We start from the raw sequence: 15947 nt of genomic DNA, 5'->3' as shown, positions 1-15947 counted from the left end.
GCCCAGCCCTCCCTGACCCGGCTCGGTCCTTCCGGTCCTCAGCTCAGGCCCTCTGTCCACCTCTCCGCTGTCTGAAATGCATTGCAGCGGGAGGGAGACCCAGAGTCCAGGCGGAAGAGGTCAGAGTTCAACCCTCACCGAATGGCATCGTACATTTAGGGGTTTTCTACAGGACCATTTCTCTGCAAAGAACCGTGTGTCAACAGCCAGTGTCCATGGGGTCAGCAGACCCAAGGGCTCTCTCCCTGCGGGGTGACAGGGGCCCCGCCCGCCTCCGGAGTCCCTGCGCGTGCACATCTGGGGTTTCATCTGGGGGTCCGGTCTGTCTCGGGCTCAGGGGGGCAGATCCTGAGGGGTGATGGAGGCCCTGAGGACATCTGGGCAGAAACAGGGCTCCTTTCATCAGCACAAACAGGTTGCGGACAAAGCCAGCCCAGGGGGAAAGGGTCAAGATTTACACTATTATTCCGCATCTTTTGTGACGCGGTATTGTTTACAGACACTGTTAACAGGGTAGCTGGGAGAACAGGCAAATGTCTAACTCTCCTCCAGGAAGGCTCTGGAACCTTCCAGTGGCCTCATCACTGTGGTTCTCAGTTACTGTTTACTGCTGGGGCTTTTTCACGTTCCCCAAACCCTGAGATTTTCCCAAAAATAGGACATTGTGACTGCATCTCAGAAACACGACGTAATATATGAATGTGTCCAATACGCAGGAGTATTACTCTGAATATACATTTAGCCTCAGTATTAAATAACCTTCAGTCTAGCGGTTATCTGATTCTAGAGATGAAATAAATATTCTAGTGCATTAAATGTAAATTAGATAGCATGCTCATCTCAAAGGCCTTCTGACTGTAAAGTGGGTAAATTCACGACATGCATTTCTTCATTTTCTTTTTTGAAAATTTTTAATTATTATTATTTTTTATCCTCACCTGAGGACATGCCTTTTTTAAAAAAAAAATTTAAAGAGAGGTAGAAACATGGATGTGAGAACACACTCAACCCATCCACACCCAGACCTGGATCGAACCCACAACCTGCACATGTGCCCTGACTGGGAATCGAACCTGTGAGTGTCCTTTTGGTGGCCTTTCAGTTGAGGGGGAGGTTGCTCCAACCAAGTGCGCCACATCCTCCAGGGCCTTCATTATCTAATTTCTCAAAAGATGGATCACTAAGATAAAGTACACTGACAGTTACAATCATTAAATTCAAAACAACCAGAATCAACGTAAAGCGCTGGTATAATCAACCTAATACTCCTTTGAGCTACGAAGCATTGGAATTGTAAGTTTGGCGATACCAGGGAAGCTGCTCCTTTGGAGATTAAACAGCATAAAGAAAATTGTGATACGTAGAATGCAGATACATAGAGAATTTAAAGCTTGAAAGATTATCAAAGTCACTCAGGAATTTTTGCAGGCAAAAATAAGAGTAGGTAAACCAGAGGTTACTTTCAAAATAGTGATTTATGGATATTAATCCTGAACAATAATGCCCTACGAAGGTATTGTCAATCAATAATGAATATCCATTGTAAGTGTATTTATGTTCTTTGGATGAATTATTTTGAAAAGGCCCATGCTTTTGTTAGATTTTCTATTAATTTCATTTTTACGCCTATTATTGAACATATGGAAAGTATCTTAAGTAAAATCTAATTTTTAAGAAGGTATTTAAGCAATGGGGTTTAAATATGCACTTTCTCCCTGTGATAAAACGGTGACCCACCCTCTCCTTTGAATGTGTAGAAACTAGGACAGAGTCCCAGGCCAGACGGCCCTGCAGGGTTAGCGAGACAATAAGACACATCATAAGCTTATAGAAAGCCACAGTTTAGCAAGAATATTTATTGCCGGTTCAATAATTGTGTTATACTTCTGGGAGACGGTAGAGGGCGCCCCAGTCCCACAGAACCTTAGTGTAGAACCAGGCTCCGTGAGAAAGTGGTTTCCAGTGTCAAAGCCTAAAATAGCTAAACTTGGGGAACCAGGCAATACGCTGAGCACTGGCCTGAGAACATCCACTCTGTCCCCATTCGGAAGTAGGGGGTGAGGCTGTGCCCACGTGGGTAGGCCTGGTGAAAACAGGGTCCCCAGGAGCTCAGCGACAAGTCGAATAGAGGGCATACTGGTGCAAGAGCCCACTCACATCTAGAGTAAGGTGTGCTCGTGGAACTGTGTGTGATTTTGTGTTAAGGAAGAGTCAAGTTCAGGGTAAAGACGGCGGGCGGGAAGATGAGACCCATACACAGAGGCCAAGTGCAAGGAAGAAAGAGCTACTTAACAGTTCTGTGGGGCGGGACGGACCGGAAAGCTTCGCCCAGGCGGCTCCGCGGAGACAAAGTGTGGGAAGGAGGCTAATGTGGGATTAAAGGCAAGTAGGAACATCCAGGGCCAGCCCGTGGAGGGATCGAATACCCGTCTGAGTTACTCCATTCATGGAGTGATAAACTCACTGTTCACGTGTATTCAAAGCAGATCTGTAAATGCTTTCTCCAAACAGCCAGGACTGGTGTGGCTCAGTGGGTTGGGCATCGTCCTGCAAAGCAAAAGGTCACGAGTTCGATTCCAGGTCGGGGCCCGTTCCTGGGTTCCGGGAACCCTGAGCAACTGGTTGAAGTTTCTCTCCCTCACATCCCTGTTTCACCGCCTCTTTTTCTCCCTCCCTTCCCCTCTCTCTAAAAATAAAAATAAAAACAAATGTTTTCCCTAAACAGCAAAAGCCGGGTCTTGGGTGTTAAGGAAACAGAAAGGTCAAGGCTGACTGGGAGAAGGAGGCTCCTGAAGAAACAGGGCAGTTGATTTAGACTCTGGAAGAGAAACTTGGACAGAACGTACCACACACGCACCCCAGAGCTGCAGACAGCAGAAAGTAGGAACACCGGAACACAGGTGGGGAGGTATGGGCCTGCCTGCTCATTTCTGGTATTTTTTTCACCTAATTTAAATTAGAGCTTTTATATTAGTCACCTGAAGGATACATACAGGCTACCGACATGTTGTATTTTCTTTTTAAAGGTTTTATTTATTTATTTAGACAGAGGGGAAGGGAAGGAGAAAGAAAGGGAGAGAAACATCAGAGTATAGTTGCCTCTCACATGCTCCCTACTGGGGACCTGGCCCACAACCCAGGCATGTGCCCTGACTGGGAATCGAACCCTTGACCCTTTGGTTTGCAGACCAGCACTCAATCTACTGAGCCACATCAGCCAGGGTTTTCTGTTTCTTCTTAATTTAGTCTTGGAAGCGTGTGTGTTTGTAGGAATTTAACTCTTTGTTTAGATTGTCAGATTTGTTGGCATATAATTATTTGTAGTAGTTTCTGATAATCCTTTGTGTTTCTGTGGTGTCAGTTGTCACTTCTCTTTTATTTCTGATTTTATTTATTTGGGTCCCCTTTTTTTTCTTGATTAAGTCTGGTGAAAGGGTTTTTTAAAATCAATTTTGTTAATCACTTTCTTTCAAAATTAAAGAAACAGCTGTTGGTGTTATTGATCTTTTGTATTGCTTTCTTTAGACTCTATTTTATTTATTTCCGTTCCTATCTTTATTATTTCCTTCCTTCTACCCACTTTAAACTTTGTTCATTCTTCTTTTTCTATTTCCTTTCTGTATAAACAGGGGTGTCCAACTCATGGCCCATGGGCCGCATGCAGCCCAGGATGGCTAGGCACGCGGCCTAACCCAAAATCATAATTTACTTAAAACCGTTTCTTTGCTCATTGGTTTTCGTTAGTGCTTGTGTATTTAATGTGTGACCCAAGACCACTCCTCTCCTTCCAGTGTGGCCCAGAGGCGTCAACAAGCTGGACACCCCTGGAAGGTTACATCGTTCTTCTGAGATTCTTCTTGTCACTTGAGGTGGGCCAGTCTCGCTATGAATCTCCCTCTTAGGATTGCTCTCCCAGTGTTTCCCAGACTTTGGGTCATTGTGTTTTCTTTTTTATTTATGTTAAGGTATCTGTTGATTTCTTTCTTGATCTCATTGTTGGCCCATTCGTTGTTTAATAACATGTTGTTTAGCTTCCTTGTCTTTGCATGTTCGTCCATTTTTGCTTGCAATTGAGTTTTACTTCCACAGCGTTGTGGTCGGAGAAGAAACTTGATATGATTGCAGTGTTTTTAAATTTACTGAGACTTCTTTTGTGGCTTAACATGTGGTCTGTGCTGGAAAACGTTCCACGGGCAGCTGGAGAGTATGTCTCCTCTGCTGCTTTGGGGCGAAATGCTCTAAAATACCAGTTAAATCCACCTGGTCTAATGTGTCATCCAAGGCCATCGTTTCCTCGTTGGTGTTTTGGCTGGAAGGTCTGTCAGTTAAAGACAGCGAAGTGCTTTTAAAGTCCCCTACTCTGACAGCATTATGTCCGCCTCTCTCTTTGTGTCCATCAAGGTTTATGTATATAACTATGTGCTCTTCCAGTGCATGCGTAAGGTTGACAAGGTTTGTATCCGCTGGTTGGATGGGCCCCGTTATTACAAAATGTCCTTCTTTGTAGCTTGTCATAGCCTTGGTGTTAAGTGCATCTCGCCTGATAGAAGTATTGCTTCCCCAGCCTTGGTTTCATTTCCACGCAATAACTTTGCCCACCCCCTTAATTCCAGTCTGCTGTGTGTCTTTCTCTCCGAGGGGCTCCCTCGGAGGCGGTGTTCACACGGGTCGTGTTTTCTTCTCCACTCAACTACGCTGTGTCTTTTTTGGGGGGAGCGTTTGAGCCATTCACATTCAACGTGATCACGGACCTGGTTGTAGTTCCTGCCATTTGATTATTCATACTTACGGTTTCGTCTTTCTTCTTGTTGATTTCTTCTCATGAATTCTTTATTCCAATGATCTTATTCTTCATTTCAGACTGGTTTGTTTTTTTAATCCTCGCCCAAAACCATGCTTATTGATTTTAGAGAGGGGGGGGAGGGAGGGAGAAGGAGAAATATAGAAGTCTGAAAGGGCAGAGATTTCAGACCATTGATGAGACTCAGGAAAATACGACGGGGCCTCTGATGGCAACTGGGAGAACTGCGTGAGGTCCCCAAGTGCCCACTTTGAAGGGGACTGAGGTGTCATTGTCCTGCATACAACGTTTCTTGTATCTTCTTCAATAAATGTCTCTATTTGTCATTGTACATGGCTGGGTACCGTCTGGACCGACCTCCGTACGCGTGACAGTATTAGAATTGCTACCTCGAGCCCCGTGGGATAGAGCCGTACCAGCCGCAGGAGTGGGGGACTTGGAGCAGCTTCCTTTGCCTGTAGTCTCACGACGCCATTGATTTTCCGAGTCACCTCAGTCAGCACCTTCCCCCTCATTCTGCGCGTGGGGTGGTTTCACAGGCTTGTAATACAGGGAGGTTTCTTTGCATTGCGCGCTATACTCCATATTGCCACCGCTCAGCTACTTAACTGATGCTTAAAATCTGTGAATGCCTTTCTTACACTGTGAAGTTCCATAGGATTTGACAGATATAGAGTGTTATATAGCCACCATTATGAAGTTCCACGGAATAAGCGGATCGCTCTAAAGAATCCTCCTGTCATCAGTCAAACCTCCCCTCGCCATGGAAACCCTGGCGATGACCTTTCTGCCATCTCTGGAGTTTTGCCATGTTTAGGTGCTCATATAATTAGAATAACAGAATATATAACTTTTCTAGACTGGCCTCTAAAACTTATCAATATGAGTCGATATTTACCCTTGTCTTTATGGCTTGATGTTCATTTTTTCTGTTGTATGTTTGTACCTCCGTTGTTTGTCCATCCACTTATTGGGGTACATCTCAGTGGATTTTATTTTTTTTGGTGATTAGGAATAAAGCCATATTAAACACTCACATGAAGTTTTTCTTACATGGGCATAACTTTCAACTCCTTTGGGTAAATACTTAAGAGCATGATTGCTGGATCTGATAGTGACACTGTGTTGAACTTTGTAAGAAACCTGGAGGGTCTTCCAAAGTCCCTGTACCGTGTTGCACTCCCACCAGCCATGAATGTTGCTCTGTGTTCTTGCTAATAATTGACCTTGACCTCGACCTTGTCAGTCTGCAGGATCATAGCCAGGGTATTAGGTGTGTGCTGGTTTCTTAAATCCTCAATGACAAGTGATAGAGATATTGACTACCTTTTTGATCTGCGTATCTTCTTTGGTGCAATAGCCAATCTATTTCTTAACCTATTTTTTTAATTGAGTTGTTCTCTTATTTTTGAGTTTTTAAGCATCCTTTGCATAATGTGGATACAGTTCTTTATAGGATTTGTGTTTGGTAGATATTTTCTCCCAGGCTTTGTCTTGCCTTTCAGTTCTCTCAACCGTGTTATTTCATGGAGCAGGGATTTTAAATTTTAATGAAGTCCAACTTACCATATTTTCTTTCATGGATCTCACTCTCAGTTTTGCATGTAAAATCACATAGTTTCCTTTTCCTGTTATCTTCCAGAAATGTTATATTTTTGTATTTTGCATTTAGGTCTATGATTCATTTCACGGAATTTTGGGGAAAAACATAAGGTGTGTGTCTAGATTTCTTTTTTGCATGCGGCTGCCCAATTGTGGTAGCATCATTGTGTGAAAAATCATCCTTTGTCCGTTGGATTGATTCTACTCCTTTAAAAAAAAGTCTGTTGACAACATTTGTGTGAGTCAGTTTCTGGCCCCTTGTCTGTGACATTGATCTGCGTGTCTATTCTCACGCCAACTCCATGCTGTTTGGGTTTTGTTGACTGAATAGTGAGTCTTGAAATTAGACAATGCGCCCTGGCTGGCATAGCTCAGTGGATTGAGCTCGGGCTGCAAACCAAAGTGTCACAGGTTCGATTCCCAGTCAGGGCACATGCTTGGGTTGCAGGCCATGACCCCCAGCAACCGCACATTGATATTTCTCTCTCTCCCTCTCTCTCCCTCCCTTCCCTCTCTAAAAATAAATAAATAAAATCTTAAAAAAAAAAGAAATTAGACAATGCCCATCCTCTAACTCTGTTCCTCTTCAGCATTGTGCTGGCTATTCGAGGGCCCTTCTACATACATTTTAGAAGGAGTTTGTCAATATCTGAAAAATAGCTTTTCTGGGACTTTGATTGGGACTACATCGAACCTATAGATCAAATTGGGAAGGACTGACGTCTTACCAATATTGAGAGTTCCAATGATCCAATACATTTGGTTGTGATGATGAATAATTGCATTTCAGATTCATTTTTAGCCTTTCTCCATCTTAGTCTTTTTTTTGAAAGTCTTTTTTCTACAGTACTCTTCATTTCTTTTTTTAAAAGATTTTAATTATTTATTTTTAGAGAAAGGGGAAGGGACGGTGAAAGAGAGGGAGAGAAACATCAATGTGTGGTTGCCTCTCTTGCACCCCCTACTGGGGACCTGGCCCACAACCCAGGCATGTGCCCTGACTGGGACCGAACCTGTGACACTTCGGTTCGCAGCCCCCGCTCAATCCACTGAGCCACACCAATCAGGGCTCTCCATCTTATTCTTATGTTTTATTTGCTCTTCCCCATTATGCTTTTTTATTTATCTTTTTCTTATTGAATTTACCTTTCTTCTCATAATTTGAAGGATTTCTCTCTACTATTCAAGTGGTTTGCCTTTCACATTTGGAAAGTCTAAATTAATTAGGAGTTAGTCCTCTGTCTGATTCACTCAAGTGCTTTATAAAGCACAAGTACCTACAATTCCCCGCTGGATATGTATGTCATTTCTATCTATTATTTTGTTTTATTTTTAAAATATTTTATTCATTTATTTTTAGAGAGAGGGGGAGGGAGGGAGGGAGAGGGAGAAGGTAAGAGGGAGAGAAACATCGATGTGTGGTTGTCTCTCACACACACCCCACTGGGAACCTGGCCTGCAACCCAAGCATGTGCCCTGACTGGGAATTGAACTCGTGACCTTTTGGTTTTCAGGCCAGCACTCAATCCACGGAGCCACGCCAGTCAAGGCTCTCTTACTTTCTAATAAGCACATAATATATTACAGTGTAATTTATTTTTCATTTAATCTGTGGGTAACCATTGAGAGAACCCAGATGGAGCCCTCGTAGTACAAGACTCTCTTCTAGTTTTATCCCCCTTTTAATGTAGTTTATGTTTTAAAACATTTTTAAAACTTATCAAAAGCAGTTTAATCAAAGTAATTACAATCTCAAAAACAGAAGAGTCAGGGTGATTACAATCTTAAAAAAAAAAACCCAGAATATTTTTATAATGTTGGAGGATAAAAGAAATGAAAAGAAGAATTGTTAGCAAAGCCATTTTTAATTCCAGTGAAGAAAAATAGCTATTCAGTACATTGTTACTCTTTTCTACAACAGACAGTTTTTACAATTTGACGTCGTTTTTAAAGACATGCAGTTAAAATATTTTGCCCAATGAGACTAAATTATTTTAACTTTTATCTGTATCTGGATGGAAGGTTAACAAAGGGAGAGAATGGACGTTCATAAGTGCATCGATATTTTGATGGTCAATTGGGAGTTTGCACAGCGATGACTCTGTTTTGTGAGCTCCAGCTGGCCAATATTGTGTAAAGCTGGTGAACACTCATGTTTTAGAGATAAATAAAAAACCTTGGACGCTTAGACAGTCCAACAGCAAGCTTGACAGAAGCTGAGTCATCACTCTCTGAAGGCAAATCTGATGGTTCATGACATGAAAAAGCTGGATGACCTGGCTGGTGTGGCTCAGTGGACTGAGCACAGGCCTGCAAACCAAAGGGTCGCCGGTTCGATTCCCAGTCAGGGCACAGGCCTGGCTTGCCGGCCAAGTCCCCAGTAGGGGACGCTCGAGAGGCAACCACACATTGATGTTTCCCTTTCAGTCTCCTTCCCTTCCCCTCTCTCTAAAAATAAATAAATAAAATGTAAAAGAAAATAAAATCAATACATACAAAATTTTTTAAAACTTACCTTATTAACCAATGTCACCCCAATAAATGTAATAAAATAGAAAACACCAAAAAAAAATTCTGTACCCCTCACCAGGCATTTCTGACTGCTACATATTTGTCTTAGGCTACCCTCATTTTTTGGATGCAATTGCTGTATACCAAATAACCTCCTAATTGTTCTTATTTTCTAAATTGACATTTGTTAGAAAGGCAGGAGACTTTGAAAAATTTCTGGAAGACATTTTCTTGTAAGAAATTCTATTTTTCCAGCTTATCTATAATTTACAGCCACTTCATTATTCTGAAATGGTATGTGCATTTGGAAACTACGGAGGGCTAAAAATATTAGCTCATTTTTCTAGCACTCAGGGCTAGACATTAAGTTTTCATGTATTAACTAAGGATACACATACAGGGGTTTGCATTACGATGTCATCCATGACATTAACGATTTTTCAAATAGATATTATGCCTCCTTAATATTTTTAAGGCTATTACCATCTTTTATTGAACAATTTCTATTCTGTTTGACCCTTGACTATTTCTAGCAGGGGTGTCCAACCTTTTGGCATCTCTGGACCATGCTGGAAGAAGAAGAGTTGTCTTGGGCCCCACATTAAATACACGTGATTACAAAAAAAAATCTCCCTGGCTGACATAGCTCAGTGGATTGAGCACGGGCTGCGAACCAAAGTGTCGCAGGTTCGATTCCCAGTCAGGGCACATGCCTGGGTTGCAGGCCATAACCCCTAGCAACCACACATTGATGTTTCTCTCTCTTTCTCCCTCCCTTCCCTCTCTAAAAATAAATAAATAAAATCTTAAAATAAATAAATAAAATCATTTTAAAAAATCTCATAATGTTTTAAGTAAATTTATGATTTTATGTTGGGCCATATTCATAGCCATCCTGAGTCACATGTGGCCCGTGGGCCACAGGTTAGACACCCCTGAATCACAACAATTGGCAAGTAGCCATTTTTGTTATCAGAATTCACTCAGATTATTTCCAAAACATGGATTTCCATGTTTGTTCATTAGTTCCTTCAAGCGCGTGAATCTTTTTGAGACCAAAATGGACATAGGAAAATCAGTAGCATTCATCACCAGAATGCTCTACAATGCTTGCATTACAGAACACTTGCGGACATTAAAATTTAAAACTTAGTTTATGAAAATGCCATCTCATGATTTGACTTCGTATTTCTGTCAAACCTTGCTAACATTTCTGTCATATTGAGCTTCTAAAAACTTTGTGAAGCCTTGACTACTCAGTTTAATTTGTAATTCCATCACTTTTTTCTCAAAATATCTTTTCCCACTTCAAAACTCAATTAATCCTTAACACATTTTTTTCACTAAAATATTTAGGGCTTAATGTTTTAAAGATTTTATTTATTTATTTTTAGAGAGAGAGGGAGGGAGGGAGAAAGAGAGGGAGAAAAGCATTGATGTGAGAGAGAAACATCCATCGGTTGCTTCTCCCAGGCTCCCTGGTGGGGGACTGAACCTGAAACCTAGGCATGTGCCCTGACCAGGAATCAAACCAGTGACCTTGCAGTTACAGGATGATGCCCAACCCACTGGGCCACCCTAGCCAGGGCAGGGCATAACTTTTTAAAATACATTTTCACTGGAGGTCATTTTAGATTCCTATGTGGGTGTAATACAGCGAGATCCCATAGGCTGTTTACCCAGCTTCCCCAAACGTAATTTCTTAAAAACTTAGGCTACAGTGTCTCAGCCAGGAGAGGGACATGGACATGGTGAAGACACAGCATGTCCGTCACCACGGGGGTCCCTGATGTTACCCACTTCGCGCCCCCCCAACCAACCCTTCAACACTGGCACCCCCCAAGCTGTTCTTTGTTTCTGTGATTTTGTCTTTTCAACAGTGGACTATGAATGATGTAATCCAGTACAGAATGCAGTCCCTTGGGACCAAGTCTTTCCACTCACCCTCTTTCTCCAGATTCCATAGATGGTGTGTAGCTAGTCGGCCCTTTTGCGTGGTTGACCAGTACTCTGCAGCATGGATGATGTAAAGTCTGTTCGTGTGTTCATTTATTTTTAGCTTTTTTTTTATCCCTACCCAAGCACACTCATTGATTTTTAGAGAAAGAGGAGGAGAGACAGAGAGAGAAAGAAAGAGAGAGAATGGGAGACAATTTTTGATGTGAGAGACAAACATCCATCCATTGCCTCCCCTATGCACCCTGACCAGGGATTGAACCCGTGACACTTTGGTACATGGGACGACGCTCCAACCAACTGAGCCACCCAGCCAGGGCCTCATGTTCATTTATCAGAGTGTATCTGGGCCATTTCATTTTGGCTCCCTTGAACAAAGCTGCCACAAACAATTATGCACAGACCCCCGTGTGCACATAAAGTCTCCATTTCTCATGAACAATTCCCAGAGTACAGTTGCCAGGTTGTACGGTGCTTGCATGCGCAGATTTTTGTCCAGAAACCTCTAATCTTTTTCTAGGGTGGTTGCGTTTTATTGCATTTTCACCAGCAGTAACTAATGTCTCTGCATCTTCGCCAGCATTTGCTGTCAGGTTTTTTGTTTTTTTTTTCTTCCTTTAGCTATTCCCATAGGCCTGCAGTGATATCACGCGGTTTCAATTTGCATCTCAGTAGCTGGTGACGTGGAGACGCTCACTCGCCATTTGTACTTCATGTTCAGTGAAATGTCTCCTCGTGGCTCCTCCCATGTTCTAGTTAGGTTATTGTGGTTTTTTGTTTTTTTTGTTTTTTGTTTTACTGTTGAGCCTTGCGAGTTCCCTACAGCCAGTAGGCACCAAAGTTTGCACACACGTCCCCCACTGCACATCCCCGCCGGTCCCCGCATCCCTCCCCCGCATCCCTCCCCCACTGCCCCGCTGGGGCCTTCACAAAACAAAAAATCTCAATCTTGACAGAAGCCCAGTTCATCCTGGACGTTGAAATTGGCTGTGCTTTGTTCTCACCTCCAAGAACTCTTTGCCCCACACTGGATCCCAAAGATGCTTAGTTCTGTGTTTCGTTCTAAAACGTTTATAACGATATGTCTTAAATCTAAGTCAGTGATTCACCCGTATTCAGTTTTTCAACAGACTTTATTTTTTAGGGCTGTTTAAGCTTCACAGCAACATTGAACGGAAGGTACAGAGATTCTCTTTGTACTTCCTGATGCACAGGGGCACAGCCTTTCTTGTGACTGACATGTCCCGTAAGTGGGACATTTGTGATGAGTGATAAATGTACATTGATTCGTCACTGACACCCAAAGTCCATAGTCCACGTGAGGGTTCACTCCTGGTGGCACGTACTTTCTATGGGATTGGACAGATGTCTAAAGACCAAAGACACTTTACTTACGTGTGTGTAATATTTTTCCCTGAAAATTTCTAAAATGGAACATTTTATTTTATTTTTAAAGATTTTATTTATTTATTTTTAGACAGAAGGGAGGGGAAGGAGAAAGAGAGGGAGAGAAACATCAATGTGTGGTTGTCTCTCGCTCGCCCCCTACTGGGGACTTGGCCTACAACCCAGGCATGTGCCCTGACTGGGAATCGAACCTGCGATTCTTTGGTTCACAAGCCAGCACTTAATTCACTGAGCCTCACCAGCCAGGGCAAAAATGGAAAATTTTAGATGTATAAAATTCTAGATTATTTTGAGATTGTTTTTGTTTATGTATAAGGTATGAGGTTTAGGTAAATTTTTAATCTGCATATGAATGTCCAGCTGTTCCAACACTATTTGCTGAAAAGCTTGTTTTCGATTGACAATGACTTGAACAGCTTTTTTGTTTTGTCTATTTCTGAAGTTCCTATCCTGTGCAATTGATCTGTGGGCCTGTCCCTTTGCCAAAACCCTGCTGTCTAGGTTAGGTGACTGTGGCTTTATAGTAATTATAAAATGTGGTGGGGTTTCTTCTGTTTAAGGTATTTCATTTAATTCTGGGAAATTTGTGGTCATGTTATCAATAATGGATTTCCTGATTCCCCCTCCCCATCTGGTACCTTCCATTCTGCAGAAATCAGTACCCGTTCTTATATGGGGTTCAGCACAGAGAATGCCCCTCTTTTATTACAAAATCTTTTTTGCATAAGCATGTAATTTTGTAACATAACAGTATCACACTCGAGCACAGCGCATGACATTTGAGGTGAAGTGTTCAAATTAAAACTATACATTATCACACCCATGTTATTACCCCACTAACCACACTCAAGCAGGCGTTACTTCCACGGGACCCTGTGGGTTCCATTTCTCTTTGCTCTTCACTTCCATTACTTGATTATCCTTTAATCCTGCCTTTGATTGTCCTTCACTAAGTTTTTCTGCAGCCATTTAAATTTTATTTATCCATTTAAATCTGTTCTTCCTTTAAAAATGTTTTTAATCCTCACCCAAGGATATGTTTTACTGATTTTTTGGAGAGGAAGAGGGGGGCAGAGGGAGACCTCAATTAGTGTCCTCCCATACGTGCCCCAGCGGGAATCGAACCTGCAGCACTTTGGTGTATAGGGCTATGCTCCAACCAACTGAGCCACCCGGCCAAGGCAATCTGTTCTTTCTTGAAGCATTTATATATTTCATAACTAAAAATGTTCCAGATTCTTTTAATATCTTGTCCCTTTTCCGCGCTGTTATTGTTTCTTGCTCCTCTGAGATATATATTTTGCTTATTTTATTTTCTGGCTGTTTTTCCGTGATTCCATTTCATGTGAAGTAGGTTGCCTAGCTTTTTCTTCTTAATTCTGGGTGTAATTCTCTAATGTCCACTGCTTTGGTCTGTGAGCTAATGTTCTGCTGAGGTAGCCACGGACAGGGCTGGTATTTGGTATCAGGGACACGGCCACAGGCCTGTCCCCAACATTTTGTCTTTCTTTTGCACCAGTGACACATGGTTTTCCATGGTCAAGGATAGATTTTACCTCCATTGGTTTTCCGCAGCTGTTTTATTTTGAGCAACTCTTTAATCATGTGAACTGCAGTGTCTTGTATGTAGTAATCAATATAGAACTCTCATGTTTATTGTTACCATTGTATAATGATGAGGATAATGAGTTTTTTTAAATTCCTCTCCAAGACTATGTTTATTGATTTTAGAGAGAGAAGAAGAGGGTAGAGAAAGAGAGAAATGTTGATGTGAGAGAGAAATGTTAATGGGTTTCCTCCTGTATCAGCCCTCAGTAGAGATGAAACCTGCAACCTCTGTACAGTCCCTGACCAGGGATTCGAACCCACAACCATTTTGGTGTACAGGATGACGCTCCAACCCACTGAACCACCCAGCCAGGGCTGCTGATAACTTTTAAAAGTCAGATTAGTCTCATACACACCTTAGGAACTTTGAACTTTACATGGCATCTGTTTCCCACAAAACTCACATTTAACTCCTTCCACAATTCAAATTTCAATCAAAATGTATTTCCCCAAAGAAGCTTTTTTGCCCTTCTATTGAGTATAGCACCTTTTGCATCATTTTTTATTATACTACTTTGTTTTATATTTATCACTGCACATCCCACTACTTGAAATTATCTGATTTTTAAATTGTTTTCTTTGCTACAATTTAAGTCGTGGTTAGGTATCCAGCTACTGTAGGAGCAGGAACCGAAATTTAAGCTTATCAAATGCGACATGGTGTATTACCTTTTTAAAACATCACAGCCACCCTGGCCAGGGTGGCTTGGTTGTAGCATCTTCCTGTACACCAAAAAGTTAGGTGTACACCAAAAAGTTAGGGGTTCGATTCCTGGTCAGGGTGCATATGGGAGGCAAATGATGGATGTTTCTCTCTTGCATCAGTGTTTCTCTCCCTCCTTCCTCTCTCTTTAAAATCAATAAACATATAAAAATTTAAAATATTAGAGCTTTTCTTTAAGTATTATTTCTTGCATTTCACCCAAAAATTAGCAGAGATATTTTGCCAGATAGACACAGTTTGAGAACAGGCTTATTAAAGGAATTTCAGATTTTAGCAATAAATGTGAAACTCATATTGTATCCTCCTTTTATTTTTTTCAGGAATGCAGTCAAAGAACATAGAAAACTTTACACCATTTATGAAACCAGGTGAGTCCATGACACCTTCAGTTTATCTCTTAAAGGCGCCTACTCTTCACTAGTGATACAAGCATTAGTAGTTACTGTAATACGGGCTTTTGACTCATCTTGCTCTGTGTACTTTGTGTTTGAGACGTCAACTAAAATCTTTGTAAAGCATACATAGTATAGCCTTAATTTATCTTATGAAATTTATCTTATGTAATTTCAAATAAAATTTGTATCGAATTCTGATAGGGCATCTGATTCTAAAACTAAGTGCATCCAAGTTAAAAAATAAAGATTTCTCTCACCCTGGCTGGTGTGGCTCAGTGGATTGAGTGCCAGTCTGCAAACCAAAGGGTCGCCGGTTCAATTCCCAGGCAGGGCACATGCCTAGGTTGTGGGCCAGGTCTCCAGTAGGGGGCACGTGGGAGGCAACCACACATTGATGTTTCTCTCCCTCTCTTTCACCTTCCCTTCCCCTCTCTCTAAAAATATAAATAAATAAAACCTTAAAAAAATAAAGATTCTTCTTACTGTAAGAAGCTTCAAACTTTTAATCACCATTTTACACATTGGAAAAGGTAGCCCAGAAAGATTAGGCCTGCCCAATCTTTCACCCAGCTGTTTAGTAGCAGAGTTAGGGAAAAAAATCTATATTACATATTTCGATCATTATGCTTTTAGATTACTTTTTTCCCTGGGGGGAAAATCCCTATCCAATAATTTTATGTGTATAAAAGCATGTTTTCCAGCTGATATTCTCAGGGAGAGAAGCAGCTTCCAGCACCAGAGTTTTGCAGCAAATCTTTTGAAGACGCAGATTTAATGGAAACTCATTTTCTGATCAATTTGTGTTTATCTTTAAAAATTCAGCTACAAACCGACTTCACAGGGAAGTGAAGGTATCTCTAGATACCACCTACCTCCAACCTCTGAACTGAATGAAGGTTCATCCTCCTCTGGGGTGTTTACTTGTTAATGCTTAAAGCTTTTC

General features: G+C 41.6%; 1 protein-coding gene across 1 annotated transcript in view; it reads left to right on the top strand.

Annotated features, from left to right (window-relative positions):
• Positions 1 to 15947, top strand: part of GABRB3 (gamma-aminobutyric acid type A receptor subunit beta3) — a 249630-nt gene that overhangs the window by 51633 nt on the left and 182050 nt on the right. Inside the window, exon 2 of the mRNA XM_045825016.1 lies at positions 14930 to 14977. Coding sequence (XP_045680972.1) covers positions 14930 to 14977 — 48 coding nt within the window. The remainder of the gene's footprint in view (positions 1 to 14929; positions 14978 to 15947) is intronic.

This window comes from Phyllostomus hastatus, unplaced genomic scaffold (assembly GCF_019186645.2).
Source record: "Phyllostomus hastatus isolate PE091 unplaced genomic scaffold, TTU_PhHast_1.1 phas_scaffold_555, whole genome shotgun sequence".
NCBI lineage: Eukaryota > Metazoa > Chordata > Mammalia > Chiroptera > Phyllostomidae > Phyllostomus > Phyllostomus hastatus.
Note: the sequence above shows the minus strand (reverse complement) of the source record. Positions and strands in the feature narration are given on the sequence as shown.